General features: G+C 43.6%; 1 protein-coding gene across 1 annotated transcript in view; it reads left to right on the forward strand.

Moving 5' to 3' along the window:
* Positions 1-12,165, forward strand: part of LOC105536559 (coiled-coil domain-containing protein 162) — a 45,260-nt gene extending 33,095 nt beyond the window's left edge. The window contains exons 13-16 of the mRNA XM_011975953.1: positions 401-610; positions 4,879-4,999; positions 9,871-9,998; positions 11,957-12,165. Coding sequence (XP_011831343.1) covers positions 401-610; positions 4,879-4,999; positions 9,871-9,998; positions 11,957-12,082 — 585 coding nt within the window. The 3' untranslated portion in view covers positions 12,083-12,165. The remainder of the gene's footprint in view (positions 1-400; positions 611-4,878; positions 5,000-9,870; positions 9,999-11,956) is intronic.
* Positions 12,166-17,926: the final 5,761 nt, after the last annotated feature.

A 17,926-nucleotide genomic window follows, 5' to 3' on the forward strand; every position in this document is an offset into this window, starting at 1 on the left:
CTCCACAACAATGTAAATGTTGTTTGTGCTAGATATGATTATCTGGTTAGTAAGCTAACATACATATTATCAAATCTGGGTATTAAAAAACCAAATTGTTTGCCCTGGCACTGCTGTACAGTGGCGTGATCGTGTGCCTGGCTTTTGGTGTCTGTTCTGCTTCCCTCTGTCACTGCAGGGCTCACAGTGTAAATGCCAGGCTAGGGTAGATCCTGGTGCTCTTGCTAGCGCAGGACTGAATCATTGGGCCACGTTTTCTAGAGTCCAGGAATACACCATGTAGTTGTGTCCCTGAGCCCCAAAGGAGGGGATGGTTATCATGCTGTCCAACATCTCCCCACTTCTGCTGGGAAGAAAGGCTCCCTGCCTCCTCCTTTCTTTTGGCGTTTTCCTGCCACAGGCTCAACTGCTGAAGGAGTTAGAACATAGAGCGACCCAGGAAGCTCTCACCCAGGAGCAGCTGCACTTCATGAAAACATCCAGGATGGAGAAGCTCTTGGAAGATGTGGGGCAGAAAGAACAGCAATTGCAGCTCCTTAGTAAAGAGGCTGAGAGGGCTTCTAAGCTGGGCCAGCTGCAGCAGAAAAAAATGAAGAGAGACCTCCACCAGGTAAACCTCAGTAAGAGGGGGTGTCCACCCAGAGTGCACCTGGTGCCCCAGCGAGGGCTGCTGCATCCTTCCCCCGTGTGCCCATGCCTCTCTCCTGTCCCCCACAGCAGTGTTTCTCAACCTCTGTGACTTATAGGCAGCCCAGGAGAATGGTAGCATCTCTCCCCACAGTGTCTCCCGACCCCACGAAGATTGCTGGGCAGGCCATGGTAGCTTGGCTGCCTCAGGGCTTGGAATCTCAACACCCCTGTAACCTACTGGAAAAACCTGTTTCTACCCAGCTCTCATCTTTGAACTAGGAATCTTTTAGAAAATTCCAAGAAGTAACCTGGAAAAGCAGCAAGTGTTAATGGAGGCTATGACAAGAAGATTTTATTCAAGTGTTTCGGGAACTGCAGAGACAAAAATGAAAGGCAAAAGTGGTTTGCAGAGCCAGTGTATTTTGTTGACTATACCCAACAACAAAGAAATAGAATAGAATACTAGAATGTAGATGTGGATTAATACAAGTTTCAACAAAGCAGAAAACAATGTAATTCAATAAAAAACGAAAAAGTAACTTCCAAAGCAGGCACCTCACACATATCCATTGAATGAGCAGATCGCTGAATTCATTCATCAGAGATAGAAGGAGATGGAAATTGAAAGGCAAATTATTGGTCAAGTGGTTTTTTTTGTTTTTTGTTTTTTCTGTTTTTGAGACGGAGTCTCACTCTGTCACCCAGACTGGAGTACAGTGGTGTAATCTTGGCTCACTGCAACCTCTGCCTCCCAGGTTCAAGCGATTCTCCCACCTCAGCCTCCTTTGTAGCTGGGGCTACAGGCACGAACCACTACACTCGGCTAATTTTTGTATTTTTAGTAGAGACGGGGTTTTTACCACGTTGGCCAGACTGGTCTCAAACTCCTGATCTCAGGTGATCCGCCCACCTCGGCCTCCCAAAGTGCTGGGATTACAGGCGTGAGCCACCGTGCCCGGCCCCTGGTCAAGTGTTTTAAGTGCTCAAGGAAGAGATCAATAAGGAGAATTCTATCTACAAAAATTACAAAAAAAAAAAAAGATTAAAATTTGAATTGAGGAAAAGCTAAAGAAAATATTTATATAAAAGTAGAGAGAGAAAATGAGTAGTTTTAGAATAAAAGAAAATTAGAATTTCATATTTATTGCATGAAAAGTAAACAAAAATATGACCGAACCTATAAGAAAACTTTGGCATCCCAATTTTGTGTTACAAATTATGCTTTTCTAAATGCCACCACAGAAATAGAGAAGTTCGTAGATTCGTTTCTTCAAGGTTTTCTCTAGTTAATTATTTGTTTCATGGCAGAGATTCTAGAAGTGATCAAAACAAATATTTTAAGGTTTCTCTCAACAAATGTGCACTTTACCATATGTATGTATAAGCCATTGGCCCTTTGTAGAGTACAGCTCCAGCTCTCCTGACAGCTCAAGTGTCCCTATGCCTACCTACTCTAAACAGCAATCCTCAGCCAGCAAGACCCGAGCCCCCCACCCACACCCCCGGCCCCTTCCAGCCAGAAGTGGCTTCTTTAATCTATCCCCGGCCTCCGACTCCATGGGCAGATATTCACTGTCTGACCTCGGACAGCCTCAGTGTCCTGGCCTGTTGCCTGCGCCTGGTTGAGGTCACTTATAGAAGGGGTTCCTAACCCCCCGGATGTGGGCCAGTAGGGGTCCATAGCCTGTGAAACTGGGCCGCACAGCAGGGGATGAGCAGCTGACAGTATAACCGCCTGAGCTCCGCCTCCTGTCAGACCAACCGAGGCGTTCGATTCTCATAGGAGCACCAACCCCACTGTGAACTGCACACGTGAGGGATCTAGGTTGCCCGCTCCTTATGAGATTCTAACTAATGACTGATGATCTGAGGTAGAACAGCTTCATCCTGAAACCATTTGCCCCCATCCCGTGGAAGAATTGTCTTCCATGAAACCGGTACCTGGTGCCAAAAAGTTGGGGACCAGTGATTTAGAGCACAGGCCCTGGAGTGGAACTGACTGGTTCATACCGCCAGCCCTCCAGCGGTGTGGCTTTGGGCAAGGTCTGTGGCCAATCTGTGCTTTGGTTTCTTCATCATTACAATGGAAACAATGTACTCACTTCACTAAATTTGGGAGGGGGTGATTAAATTAAGAAATTAAGTAATTCAAATAAAGCCCTTAAAACCGGGCCTAAAACAGGCATGACTGTAGTCCCAGCTACTTGGGAGGCTGAGGCAGGAGGATCGTTTGAGCCCAGGAGTTCAAGGCTGCAGTAAACTAAGATTATGCCACTGTAATCCAGCCTGGGTGAAAGAGTAAGACCCTGTCTCTAAAAAATAAAAATTAAAAAATTAAAAACTAAAAAGTTAACAAAAATAAACAGGCCAGGTGTGGTGGCTCACTCCTGTAATCCCAGCACTTTGGGAGGCCAAGGTGGGAGGATTGCTTGGGCAACATGGTGAAACCCTGTTTCTACAAAAAATATAAACATCAGCCAGGGCTGGGGGTGTGCATCTGTGGTCCCAGCTACTCAGAGGGCTGAGGTGGGAAGATCACTTGAACCTGGTTGCAGTGAGCCAAGATTGCGCCAATGCACTCCAGCCTGGGTGACAGAGTGAGACTTCATCTCAAAACAAACAACAGCAAAACCAGGGTGTGATACATAGCTCTCAGTAAATGTTGGCTGTTTATATTTTTGTTGGGAATGTGAAGGTAGACAGTCTTGGAAACAGGTAGATAGACCTGGACTCAAATCCTGGCTGTGTGGCCTTGGGCAAGTCACTTCACTGGCGTCTGTGACGTGGGGACGAGTGGCCTAACACAAGGAGGTCCTGAGGAAGCACGCTTCCTTGCTGGTATTTCTCAAGTTTCCTAGTGGCAGCCTGGCTCAGAAAATCTTGATATGTTTCCTTGGTACCAGCCCATAGGGAATAAGGATCCTACACAAATCCCTATAGTATGGAGAGGGACTTTGGACCTAGTTTATATTAGGATGTTTTCCTAACTCCGGAGCTCTGGTAATCTTCTGAAATTTAAAGGATGCTTGGGGGCCCCCCGACATAAGGAAGAGCCCCCTTTAACGTTTAGGGCAAGACTCTGTGGAGCCTTCTGGCCAGGTCTGTGCAGGCAGAGTGGGATGTATAACTCACGTGGCTGAATGCTTGAGACTAGCACGTGTGTTCAATCCCTAAGGTTGCCTTACTAAATTATCACAAACTGAGTGGCTTAAGAGAATAAAAACGTATTCCTTCACAGCTCGGGAGGCCGGAAGCCTGAAACTAATGTGCTGGCAAGGCTGGTTCCTTTGGAAGCTCTGAGGAAGAATCTGTTCCATGTCTCTTCTTAGTCCCATTTTGGTCTCTGGCATTCCTCGGCTTGTAGCTACCTCACTCCAGTCCTGCCTCTGTCATCATGGAGCCTTCTTCCTATGTGCTCCTCTGAGTGTCTGTATCCTTATCCTGTCTTCTTTATAAGGACAACAGTCATTAGATTCAGGGCTCGCCCTAAATCCAGTATGACCTCATCCCAACAAGTCCATCTACAAAGACCCTATTTCCAAATAAGGTCACAGTCTGAGGTTCCAGGTAGACATGAAATTTGGGGGATGCTCTTCCAACCACTAGAGTATGTATTACTTTTCTACAAGTAAAAACAATTAGGAGATTATAAATTGAAAAAGCAAAACCACCTGTGATCTGGGCAGATGAGATACACTGTGGCCCCGGGCACTGTCTGGCTGGGGAGTGTGGGCTAGCTGTGCACGGGCAGAGCCACACAAGTCAATACAAAGGTTGCTTCTGGAAATGGGCTTCTGTCAGACCAGGACATTCCTGGCAGATGCTGAACTGAGAGCAGAGATCTAGGAGAGAGATCAAGTCTCTCCTCTGTCTGAAACCGTCCAGGGGCTCTGACAGGTCCTCAGTGTAGATGCAGTGGCTGGGCCTCCAAGGCCATGTGTGCACTGGGCCCTCACTCCCCTCTTCCTCTACCTATCTGATGAAATAGACATGAAAGATATAACCTTGTGAATAAGCTCCTAGCTATTATAAGGTATAAGGGATTCCACGGACTGTTCCTTTTTGGTTAAGTTCCTGGTCTTCCTGAAGTTCTTGATTCTCAGAAGGCTGAGTTCAGCCTAATCAGGACTTTAAGAGCCAGTTCTCTTTGCAGGGTAGCCTGGGACACCCATTTTCCCTAGGAACCCCATGTGAACTGAGGAAACGAAAGTGAGCACAAAGCATCTCAGCTTCTCATTTTCCCCTCAGATGAGAAGCCGGCTTGCCCAGGAGCGCAGTGTGAAGCTGGATGCTCTCCAGCGTGTGGAGGAGCTGCAGAGTCAGCTTCACGATGCCCAGCAGTCAGCTGTCCCCACGGGCTCCTCAGGCGGTAAGGATACCCCTGCTCTGGCTAGGAAACCTCCCAGTCTCTGGGGTCTGAACTGAGGAGGGTCTCAGGGACTCAGGTAGGACCCAGTCACTAAGTATCCAGTAGTTATTGAGTGGGTCCTCCACAATGTTTGTTGAATGACACATAAATGGATAAATCTTAATTCTGATTTACAGTCAAAACTTCCTACTTGAGCACCTTGGAGTACTGACATCCAAAACTAAAAGGTTTCAGTCATAAAAAACTGGTCTTGGCTGCGCACAGTGGCTCACGCCTGTAATCCCAGCACTTTGGGAGGCTGAGGCGGGCGGATCACGAGGTCAGGAGATTCAGACCATCCTGGCCAACATGGTGAAACCCCATCTCTACTAAAAGTACAAAAATAGGGGGGCGTGATGGCACGTGCCTGTAATTCCAGCTACTCGGGAGGCTGAGGCAGGAGAATTGCTTGAACCCAGGAGTTGGAGGTTGCAGTGAGCTGAGATGGTGCCATTGCACTCCAGCCTGGTAACAGAGCGAGACTCCATCTCTCTCTCTCTCTCTCTCTCTCTCACACACACACACACACACAAAAACCCAGTTCATTGGATTTTGAGACAACGCTTTGGGATACCAATGACCCCATTTCTCAGAGTTATTCATAAAGTACATTATGATTCTTGGGTGCTGGGGGCTTGGGGTGTCCTTGAAAATAACAATCAAAATAGCTCTCTGAGCAGTGCAGTCAGCAGGCAGCATGGAGCTGAGGCCAGACCCCAGGATGTCTCTAAACCACCTTCCTCCTCTGTAAGATGAGGACTAAAATACATTCTAAATTATCTTCTAGATCTATCAGAAATATCACCAAATATCACTAGCCATGATTGGCCTGTTGTTATGATTGGCCATGTCTCTTCTTTCCTGTTCTGTACATAGCCTAGTAGTAGAGTATGTGGGCTTTGGAGTGAAACAGCCAGAATTCAGGCCCTGGCTCTGTGACTGCTAGCTGCGTGACCTTAGACAGATCTTAATTAGCCTCTCCGTAAAATGGGAATACTCAGCTCAAAGGCTTGCTCTGAGATCAAATGAAAAAATCCCTGTCTGACACTTAGTATAGTGGCACTTAGTAATTGTGCAAGTGTTGGTTACTATACTTGCATACATGTGTTTAGCCCTTTATCTGTGTTTCCTTTTGGCTACTTTCCAGCGTGAATGAGCTGAGGAAACAGCCTTTCGGGAGCACAAAGTCACAGATGAAGTTACTTTGGGTTTACTAACAGCAGAGCTGGGCTTGGCAGTAAAGCTCACAGGGCCCTCCTTCCCACCTCTGGGTTGCTGCCTGGACCTGACATTGGGAGCTGGTGTCCCCCACCCCAGCCACTGGTTGTTGCTGCTGCCCCAGCCCCAACACAAAGGGCATCAAGAGCACCCAAGGGCCCTATCTTGACGCCTGACCCTACTTAGTTCTGTACCTTACACTGTCTTCTCCATGTGCCAGGGGATTTTTTCCTTCTCTCCCTTTCCCCTCTGCCCGCAGCCTAGCCAGGCATCTTTCTAATCCCTTCCTGGGATAATCCGTCCTAGTGAACTGCCATCCATGTCCTCCAACACCTGCCTATTGTGAAAGAGAACCAGAGTGAGGCACAAGGCAGGTGGGGGAGACCCTAATTCCCAGGACTGGGGCGGAAGCAGGAGTGGGAAGGAAGCTTCTTTCCCAGGAAGTAGAGGTAGAGGTTACTCCTGGGCCTCAGCCCCCTTCTGTTCCCCTGTGCAGGGAGAGGAGGGGTTTGAGGGCACAGCCAGCTATTACCCATACTGTTCATGCTAAGCAGTGAAAGTCAGCCATACTCCCACTCCTCCTTCCTTTGCTGTTGTCCAGCTGGAGTCTCCACGTGACCCAGGGGTCTTCCGCAGCAGCCCAGCCACGGCAGCATCCCTGCCTCCCACGTCGGAAGCACAGATGTGCTCAGAGGGCGAGCTCCCTTTCCTTGCCATTAACGTGATTCCCCTAGGATTTTGCAACACCTAAGAAACTATGATTTTTTTCTAAATCAATTATTTTAGAAATGCTTAAGCAAAAAATGAAATCACTTGGCTCATAAAACTGTAAAATGTTGAGAGGAGGCCTGGCTAAATGTAGCTTCACCTAGGTTTGAACTACTTCATCAGGACTGCTTTCACTCTCTCCATCTCTGGCTCTGAGGAGGCTGGGAGCAGAAAGCAAGCAAGGCTCTTTGGAAGCAAGATGGCAGCCACCTCTGTAGCTTCCATCTCTGTTCATGCTCAGCATGGCAGGAGCAGGGCGTGGAGATGGGACAGTTAAAAAGAATTGGGCTCTGCCTGGACTGACTTGGGTCTTGTTGCCGATTTTGAACAAATCGATGGAGCCACAGACTAAGACTCATGCCTGGATGGCTTAGACTCAGCTTACCTGCTCCTCCACTGGAGTAAGGGTCGGGTCAGCTCACTCTCGCCTCCTCCCTGCAGCAACTGTTTTAAATCTGCCTTGTCTCCTCAGACCTTCGTCCACTCTCCCCACCCCCTCATCCTTTCCTCTCCCACTTCACAGAGAAATTAGAAACCCTCAGACAGGAATGCCATTTTCTCCCTGTCTCCCAGCCCACCTACATCTGTACTCTGCTGCTTCTCCTTCCCTCCCGTGAACATGGAAAGGGCGTCCCTTTTCTTCCCCAGGCCAATCCCTATGTAAAGGGCCCCATCTGCTGCTACCTTCTCAGGGGCCTTCAACTATCTGCTTCTTTCTGCATACTTGGATTTCCCGTCCATGCATCCCTCTAATACATACATACATGTATGTGCCAGGATCATAAAATCCACTGTAAAATAACGCCCCCTACCCCCGCTGCCTTGACGACATATTCCTTCCCCTGCTGCTGGTCTTTCTCTTCCCAGTCAGACTTCTTAAAAGAGCTGCCTATTGTGGGGAAAAGAAAGAGATCAGCCTGTTACTGTGTCTATATAGAAAGAAGTAGACATAAGAGACTCCATTTTGTTCTGTATTTGAGATGCTGTTAATCTGTGACCCTGCCCCCAACCTTGTCCTTGCAAGAGACATATGCTGTGGTAACTCAAGGTTTAATGGATTTGGGGCGTGCAGGGTGTCTTTGTTCCTAGAAAAGCTAGGTATTGTCCAAGGTTTATCCCCATGTGATAGGATGAAACAATGCTGCTAAAAGGTTTATCTCAAGGCACAGGATTTTCCTTTAAACTTATTCATGTCACAGAGATCCTTGTTCTTACGTCTTACTGCTGATTTCCTCCCTAAAAACGATCCTATTGTCCTGCCACTCCCTTATCTTTAAGATGGTAAAGATAATTATCTATAAATACTAAGGGAACTCAGAGACTGGTGCCGGCGTGGGTCCTCTGTAAGGCGTGGGTCCTCTGTAAGCTGAGCGCTGGTCCCCTGGGCCCCCGCTTTTCTCTCTCTATACTTTGTCTCTGTGTCTCATTTCTTTTCTCAAGTCTCTCGTTCCACCTAACGAGAAACACCCACAGGTGTGGAGGGGCAGGCCACCCCTTCAGCCTATACTCACTTTCGTGATTCACCTCACTTAATTTCTCTCAGGTTTTGCCATTTTCAACTTGTGGCTTCCAAATGTTGCTCACCACCTCATGGTCCGAGATGACTGCTTAAGCTTTCTGGCCAATAGGAAGGCAACAAGAAGGGCCCACACCTCCCTTGAAGCTTGGAGAATGGTTCCTGGAAGTCACTTGTGACACTTTGGCATACATCCCATTGGCCAGCACTTAGCCCAAGACCACACAAAGGAGACTGGGAAATGTAGTTTTTACTCTAGGACGCTGTGTGAACATAAAATGTGAGGTCTATTTCCAAGAAGAGATGGGAGATTCGCAATTGGGGGCCAAGAATAGGTCTCTACCACACTGCCAGCAATCTGATTTTTCTCACCACCATTTCATTGCAGTTGCTCTTGCCAAGATCACCTTCACTTCTGTCTCCAAGTCCAAAGGACACTGCTGAGTTCTCACTGATTTCATGTCTCAGCAGCATTTGACACAGCTGACCACACCGTTCTCCTAATTGTTCCCCTGGCACCGCTCCTTGTGGTTTTTCTCTTCCTCTGGCTGCTTTTTCTGTCTTCTCTTCTAGTTCGTCCTACTGTATCCAACCTCTAAACATTGAAGTTGTTCAGGGATCTTTCTGGCCCCTTCTCCTCTCACCTCACATTGTCTCCAGATAATTGCATATTTCCCACAGCTTTAATCATTGTTTGCTAAGTCTGCATCTGCAGCTCAAAACTCTCCTCTGAGCTGTAAACCCATATATCCAATGACCCATATATCCAGTGAATAATGTCTACATTCATGTGTCTCAGGCTTACAAGTTCAACAAGAATGGAACCCGTCTTCCTATCCTCCTCCCTTCCTACTTTTGGGGTGGGGAAGATGCTGTTTCAGCAAATGGTAGTGCCAAATATCCAGTTGCTTAAGCCAGAAATTTGGGAGCTATTCTTTGTCACCCTGCAAATCTGGTTAATTCCCAACTCCGACTAATTTGAGTAGCTCTCAGTCTATCCTCTTCTACCTACCACAGTCCAAGTCTCTCATCACCTCCTTCACTTTTACTTGGTCATATGACTATCAGGCAAAAAACACCAAGTTTTGACATATTTGCTCAAAATTGATGAAGCCGAAACACAATTGATTAAGCTGAGTTAGATGCCAATTTTAAGCCCTAAATTTTATGAATTAAATCTAGATGCATAAATGTGAGGTGATAGTGAGCTATGATCATGCTCCAGCCTGGGCAACAGAGTGAGGCCCCCCTCTCAAAAAATAAAAAATCAAGATAATCTGAGTTTATCCATTGCAACCAGAGATATAATTTAACATTTCTAACTTTACAGACCTTATATCCCAGGCTCAATACTCCCCAACTTCTGCTTCCGTATCATCCAGATACTCCCAGCAACGCTTTTTAAAGACTAATCTCAAAGGCAGTAAAATAACAAGATGGATTCCAAGGCCACAGACTGTAAGTAATGATAAGATTGATTACATGCATTAAACAATAAAGCTTTACAATTTGATTTTTTGGTTTTTGGGTCACTTCAGACTTACATTAGAAAAATGATATATCAGGAGCTTATGTAGGTGCCTTGAATCTGGATAAGAAAATTCTGATGTTGAAATAATCCTATAATAGTACCTTCTAAATTACAAGTCAATAAATGGGTGTGGAATCAGTACCAACACCTTGCTGTGTTCCATCTCTGAATTTCTTTTTTCCCCCAATCATCTTCAACAATTAACTAGCAGCATCAGACTCCTTATCTGAGTTCCCCAACAGAGCAGAAATAGTTTTGGAAGTCATTTTAAAACACGTGAGAAATCTACCCTCCAAGAAAACTGTTGGGATGCAGATTAGCACGTATTTGAAGAACTCGTAAGTTTCAGTTTTTAGTTTATGTAAAATAACATAGACTTCCTCTTCCACTGTCTCCTCTCTACTGCTTTAGTAAGTATTTTACTCTTTGCTCCATTTTCTTTCAGAATCCCTTCTAGAGATTCACATATCTAATCAACACATTTAAGAATTCCCGGCTGGGCATGGTGGCTCACGCCTGTAATCCCAGCACTTTGGGAGGCTGAGGCAGGCAGATCACCTGAGGTCAGGAATTTGAGACCAGCCTGGCCAACATGGTGAAACCCTGTCTCTATGAAAAATACAGAAATTAGCCAGGTGTGGTGGCGGTCGCCTGTAATCCCAGCTACTTGGGAGGCTGAGGCAGGAGAATCACTTGAGCCTGGGAGGCAGAGGTTGCGGTGAGCTGAGATCATGCCATTGCAATTGCACTCCAGCCTGGGCAACAAGAGTGAGACTTTGTCTCAAAAAAAAAAAAAAAAAAAAAAAAAAGAATTCTTCCCCATTACCTGAAGAAAAATTAAGAGGAAAAGATTTAATCATTCCTTCAGAGAAAAGTATGCCATTCCAAGTCATTTGATGGTGTAATTCTGCAGCTGATGGTCTAGTTATAAGGACCAAAAGTTTCAAGATTTCTAAACATGCAGTTAAGAAGGGGGAAAGAGGTTGGGAAGATACCCAAACACCATCTTGACCAAGTCAGGGCCACATTATTAATGTCCACCATTCGCTTGACTCACCAATCTCCGTGCAGTCATCTTTCTTGAAAATGTGAAATTTTATTATATGTCTATGTTTCTGCAAAAGCCTTTTGCAAAAAGAAGCAAAGTTCACTTTGTATATGTGGGATCACAAGGACTTTCAAGACTCACTTCATCTCCATTTCACCCTGAAAGGTGCCAGTACCATGGGGGTGTTGGTGGTCACGACTTGTTGAAAAGGCTGCTAAGCAGCTAAGTGCATTAGTGAAGATTTACTATATTTGAGAGATTCAGAAGGGTGATGGTCTAAGGCTAACTGATGAACATTGCCCTACCAAATAAATAAACCCTATAGTGAAGCGTCCTGTGGGCCCATTGGCCCAGTGGCTATGTACAATATGGGAAGCTCAAGCAAAAAACCTCAAGGCCAGGGAAGGTACACAGTTAGCTAGAACTTCTTCAGATCTCAGGTCTGACTTCTTAAGGCCTATGAGACAAGTCAGATAAATACTGATTGAAGAGGAATTTATACATGGCTGAAATGTAAGAGTACAGTTAATTTTCTAAAAATTAGCCCTGCACTAACACAAATGATAAAAAATTAAGGAATTTTAGATTACTCGAAATATGAACTGTGTTATCTTCCTTAACTGGAAATGGCTTTCCATTGATGAATTCATTCTTGACCAATTCCCTTCATGACAAGTGGCAAAATACAGACAAGAAGGCATCCTAACTATATGGTCTGGCCTAACCCAGACCAAATCAATGATCTTGGTCTCATTAATAACAGTGACTTTTTATGATGCTATAACAAGAATTATTCACTGTGTTGTTAACAAACACCAATATCTACTTATATTACAGGTACCTATCAAACACAAAAAAAGGATTGATGATGTTTTCCTACCCAATATGGCAGAAAATGTTCAACTGACAGCTTTTCAGGTTCAAATAGCTCCATCCAGATTCCCATTTAGAGCTGACTGGTGATCGTATCTTCTTTTTCCAACCTTTATTTCTACGAGTATTTGAATGAATAAAAATGACTCCAAATGCCACTAAACCTCTTATTTTATGTATGAAATTTTCTTATCTGTACTTGGAAGATAGGGTTTGAAGGAATGAGATGATTACATCTTGAACCAACCCCAGGTGAAGTAGGGGTTGGTCCTAGACTTTAAAACCTAAGCATTGATTTGCATTCCTGCAAGTCAGCCTTTGCCTCTGGTCAACCAGCAGCCTCTCAATATGAATTCTAGAGTTAGTAGGTAGGAAGGACAGCTAAGATAGAGGCTCTCACTTCTAAGCAGTGTTTACTAACAAGTGAAAAACCAAAGTATGTTAATAGAGATTAACACAAATGAACATCAAAGCATTTGTTTCACTTAGAAAACAAATTTGCCGTCCTCTATTAACAATCTTTTCATTCTTCCTACAAATGCCAAAGACTTCCTCAGACTTTAGTCAAGTCCTAATCCAAGTCCTTTTTGTTCAGACAAGAAAATCTGTCTTGTGTAAAGCAATTAATAGATGAACAGAGCAGAGAAACATTTACATGCATAAATTTATATATGATACATGTGGCTTTTCAAATTAAAGAGAACATGGAGGCTATCTGGAATAAAATCATCACCTTACCCCATACATTATAAATTCCAAATGGATTAAAGATCTAAATGCACGTACGTACACATGCACACATACACAGACACACACGACACATGCACAAACTGATTTTTTAAACAATATTAAAGCCAAGAGGAAAATTGATAACTTTGATATCAGAACTAAAACTTCAGTATGATAAAATACTGTGTCAGTTATCAACTGATAGCTCCAAATTCATTCTTTATTGTCTGTTCTGCAATAACAAATATGGACCCTATAAACATTTCCTCTTTGCCAGCTGGCAAGATGTTAAGCTTTGTCAGTAGGGGGTGCTGGAGGGACCCTGGAGGAGGTGGCAGGGTTTTTTCCCAGGTTACCGTGCACTCCTCTAGGCAGGCTCTTGCAGTGTGCATGGCTTCTGCAGCACCAGCTTCTTGTAGCATATACAGCTTCTGTGGTGCCTGGTTCCAGTGATGCATGTAGCTCCATGGTAGAGTGCCACTTGCATGGCACCTCCTGTGACGGGTGCCCCCCAGCATCCCTCTGAATAGCTTTGCAGTCTCAGTGACTTTCTCAGTCATCCAATAAGCTTTGGCCAGATCCCCTCCAATGAGGTCTAGATCTCAGCCCTGAAGGGTAGTGGCTGGTTCCTACATCTGCTATCCTTGTATTCTTTCGAGTTCTCTTTATTGCTTACAAGCAGTATGCCAATCCTTTGATATAGTTAATAATTCTTTATATCAGACTTTCCCTGTTTGAATTACTGTGTGCTTTCTGTCTCCTGATTGGCCCATCACTGATATAGAACTGGTACCAGAAGCAGGTGTTCCCACAGGATAGACCTGCTATGGTTTGAATGTTTGTCCTCTCCAAAACTCATGTTAAAATTTAATCCCCAATGTGGCAGTACTGAAAGGTGAGACCTTTAAGAGGTGATTGGGTTATGAGGACTCTGCCCTTATGAGTGGATGAATCCATTCAATCCACAAATCAATGGATTTGTGGGTTGTTAAATTAATGGACTATCATGGGAGTGGGACTGGTGGCTTTATAAGAAAGGAAAACTTGGGTTAGCATGCTCAGCTCCTTCACCATGTGATGCCCTGTGCTGCCTCAGGTCTCTGTGGAGGGTCCCCACCAGCATGAAGGCTCTTACCAAATGTGCCTCCTCAACCTTGGACTTCCCAGCCTCCATAACTTTAAGAAATAAATTCCTTTTGTTTACGAATTTCCCAGTTTCAGGTAGTGTTATAAACAATAGAAAATGTATTGAAACAGAACACAGATGGAACTTGGGATTTGTTCAGTGCTGAGCCAATAGGAAATTGGAATGTTAGTATTATTTGCATGCAGTGGCTTCACAATCATGTTGTTACCGGTAGTAGATTGTGCTAAAGTACCTACTGAAGTATGTGCCTTTAGGAGCCTCAATTGCTACTACACTGACTATCATGGTAGTCATGTTGACTGTAGAGACTGTGGTGTGAGGTGGATTTTTTTGAATGCACTTCAGCACTTCTGGAAGAAAATGACAAGCTCATGACCTTTAATTCTAGGCTTAATTCATGGTCTGAGACCAGAAAGCTTCCATGATACACCTAAAAATATCTCTTATTTCTTATAGTCACAGGGATGATATTGCTAAAAATCAAGCACAAATTTTTATTATTGGCATGCTAAATTACAATGACAGTTGTATTTATAAGCTCATCAAGTTTCTCACTGCCATTGAGATAGGCCCCGTGATTTCAATGAAGAAAATGCAATTCCAAAGTGGAAGCACCAAGTGGCAGGCTTTAACTGGCAAAAGACAAGGTAGGCACATCCATTATAAAGGGCAACAGGGATGTACCAGTAGTCAGAATCCCTTGGCCTGCAGAGTTCTTTGGTAGTTAATGTGTCCCCAAGTATGAAATCATAGATTGCTTAATGTATATAACAGAAATTGCTTAATGTATATAACAGAATTACTGTTATATTGCTTAATGTAACAGAATTGCTTAATGTATATAACAGAAAAATCTACAGGTCTAGTAGCCAAAACTTGAGCCACCACAGTGAGGAGTCACAGCCTTTGACCCAGGTTCCAGATTTGAGTCAATTCACAGACCAGAGGCCCTTGACCAAAGGGGAGGCTGGATCTCCTTGAGGAAGGACCCTTCACTGTGCAGGTTCATGTTATAAATCTTCCTCCAAACTGTTCCCCAAGGGACCTGCAATCGTTTTCTTAAATTACTGTTCTTCAGAGAAAAGAAAATACCCAGACATTTTGGTGGTTACTAGACCCAGGGCCTAAATTAATGCTAATTCTTGGGTACCCAAAACACCACTGTGGCTTACCAGTCAAAATGAAGGCTTACAGTAAGATGATATAGAAAGAGTCATAGCTCAGGTCTGAATTACAATGGACCAAATAGGTACATGGACCCACCCTGTGACTACTTCCCCAGTTCCTGAGTGAATAATTAGAATAAATACAATTAACAATATGAAGAATTTCCGTATTGGTTTTTTGACATATGAGCTAAGAATCAATTATGGTAGGATCACTGGAAGTCTCTGGAACTTTCCCTATCAAAAAAGCAAACCAGAAGCAATACTATAACCCTGGGGAAATGGCCCTGGGCATTAATGCCACCATCAAAGATTCGAAAGAAACAAGGGTGATGATACCCATCCCTTCATCATTTAACTCACCACTCTGGCCTGTGCAGAAGACAGATCTTAGAAATAACTAGGAAGTATCAGTTCCACATCTTAATGAGGTGGTTATTTCAATTGCAGCTGCTCTCACAGACTTAGCATCTTTACTGAAACAAATTAGTATGCTCCTGGGACTTGACATGCAGTTATTTCCTTAAAGCCTTTTGCACCGTGAGAGGCAGTTTGCTTTTACTTGGCAAAAATCTATTAAAAAATCTATTCACCATGGATTAGCAACCAGCGTATTTTCAGATTAAAACAAAAACCCCTACAAATTGGTAAGAAAAAAAGAAAAATTGACGATTCACCAAGGAAATCATTCCACTCACCAGAACATTAAAATTTAAAAACTGTTTGGTCATCAAGTGATCTGCTGCCAGTGATAAGTGGGAAGCAATCTCTGTGAAAGTCCTCAGTGTGGAAACCCTCTGAAGCAGATTTCCACGCCTCCATTTCTAGTCCAGAGAAAGTCACACATAAACAAAGTGGCAGATACAAACATGCTCTGTAAAATTGTTGCTATGAACTAAAAACTGCAAAAAGCTTGTCTTTCAATAGGTAAATACCTGTGTCAATTATGGTATCCATACTACATATACCAACACAGAAATTAAGAATTTGGTTTAGCCCATTCAGGACATAGGCATGGGCAAAGACTTCATGTCTAAAACACCAAAAGCAATGGTAACAAAGCCAAAATAGACAAATGAGATCTAATTGAAGAGTTTCTGCACAGCAAAAGAAACTATCATCAGAGTGAACAGGCAATCTACAGAATGGAAGAAAATTTTTGCAATCTGTCCATCTGACAAAGGGCTAATATCCAGAATCTACAAAGAACTTAAATAAATTTACAACAACAACAACAAAAAAAACCATCAAAAAGTGGGCAGAGGATATCAACAGACACTTCTCAAAATAAGACATTTCTGCAGCCAACAGACATATGAAAAAATGCTCATCACTGGTCATCAGAGAAATGCAAATCAAAATCACAATGACATACCATCTCATGCCAGTTAGAATGACAATCACTAAAAAGTCAGGAAACATGCTGGAGAGGATGTGGAGAAATATGAACGCTTTTACACTGTTGGTGGGAGTGTAAATTAGTTCAACCATTGTGGAAGACAGTGTGACAATTCCTCAAGGATCTAGAACTAGAAATACCATTTGACCTAGCCATCCCATTACTGGGTATATACTCAAAGGATTATAAATTATGCTACTATAAAGACACATGCACACGTATGTTTATTGTGACACTATTCACAATAGCAAAGACTTGGAACCAACCCAAATGTCCATCAATAATAGACTGGATAAAGAAAATGTAGCACATATATACCATGGAATACTATGCAGCCATTAAAAAAGGATGAGTTCATGTCCTTTGCAGGGACATGGATGAAGCTGGAAACCATCATTCTCAGCAAAACAGAAAACAAGAAAAGAAAACCAAACACCACATGTTCTCATAAGCTGGAGTTGAACAATGAGAACACATGGACACAGGGAGGGGAACATCACACACTGGGGCCTGTTGAGGGGTGGCGAGCTGGGGAAGGGATAGCGTTAGGAGAAACACCTAATATAAATGACAAGTTGATGGGTGCACCAAACCAACATAGCACATGTATACCTATGTAATAAACCTGCACGTTGTGCACATGTACCCTAGGGGAAAAAAAAATTTTGGTATAGTCACATAACACTACATTTGAAAGATCTCCAAAAAGTGAGTGAACATTACAGGATGATAAAATAAAAATCTACATTACATATTTTCCAAAGGTACATACAATTATGTGATTATAAATCCATTAATTGTAAACCAGTTACAGTGATTACCTCTGTATCACCATTCTGGTAAATAGAGGAAGGCAAGAGGAGAAAAGGGCTGGGGATAGTCAAGGCAGACTGACACCGTATCTGTAATATTTAAATGCAATTTGTTTTATAAGAAGTATATTTAAGAAAATCTATTAATTGAAAATTTTAAAAATAATACATTATAAACCCTATCTTGAACTTTTTCTTCCAGCTGCGATGAAATGAGGCTGGATTCTGAAATGACTAAAAAACACTGGACAAGGCCAGGCATGATGGCTCACGCCTATAATCCCAGCACTTTGGGAGGCCAAGGCAGGTGGATCACTTGAGGCCAGGAGTTCGAGATCAGCCCGGCCAACACGGCGAAACCCCATCTCTACTAAAAAAAATACAAAAATTAGCTGGCCATGGTGGTGGGCGCCTGTAATCCCAGCCACTCAGGAGGCTGAGGCAGGAGAATCGCTTGAACCTGGGAGGTGGAGGCTGCAGTGAGCTGAGGTCGCGCCACTGCACTCCAGCCTAGGTGACAAGAGTGAGACTCCATATCAAAAAAAAAAAAAAATTTGTTTCTAATGTTTACCAGAGTCATTAAGCTTAGCATCAAGTTTTGTATTACTTAAATCAAATGTGACCATGTGTAAGGCTAATACAAAACCCAAAATTCATGATTTCTAAAGTGAATTATTCAGT

Source organism: Mandrillus leucophaeus, unplaced genomic scaffold (assembly GCF_000951045.1).
Source record: "Mandrillus leucophaeus isolate KB7577 unplaced genomic scaffold, Mleu.le_1.0 Scaffold160, whole genome shotgun sequence".
Lineage (NCBI taxonomy): Eukaryota > Metazoa > Chordata > Mammalia > Primates > Cercopithecidae > Mandrillus > Mandrillus leucophaeus.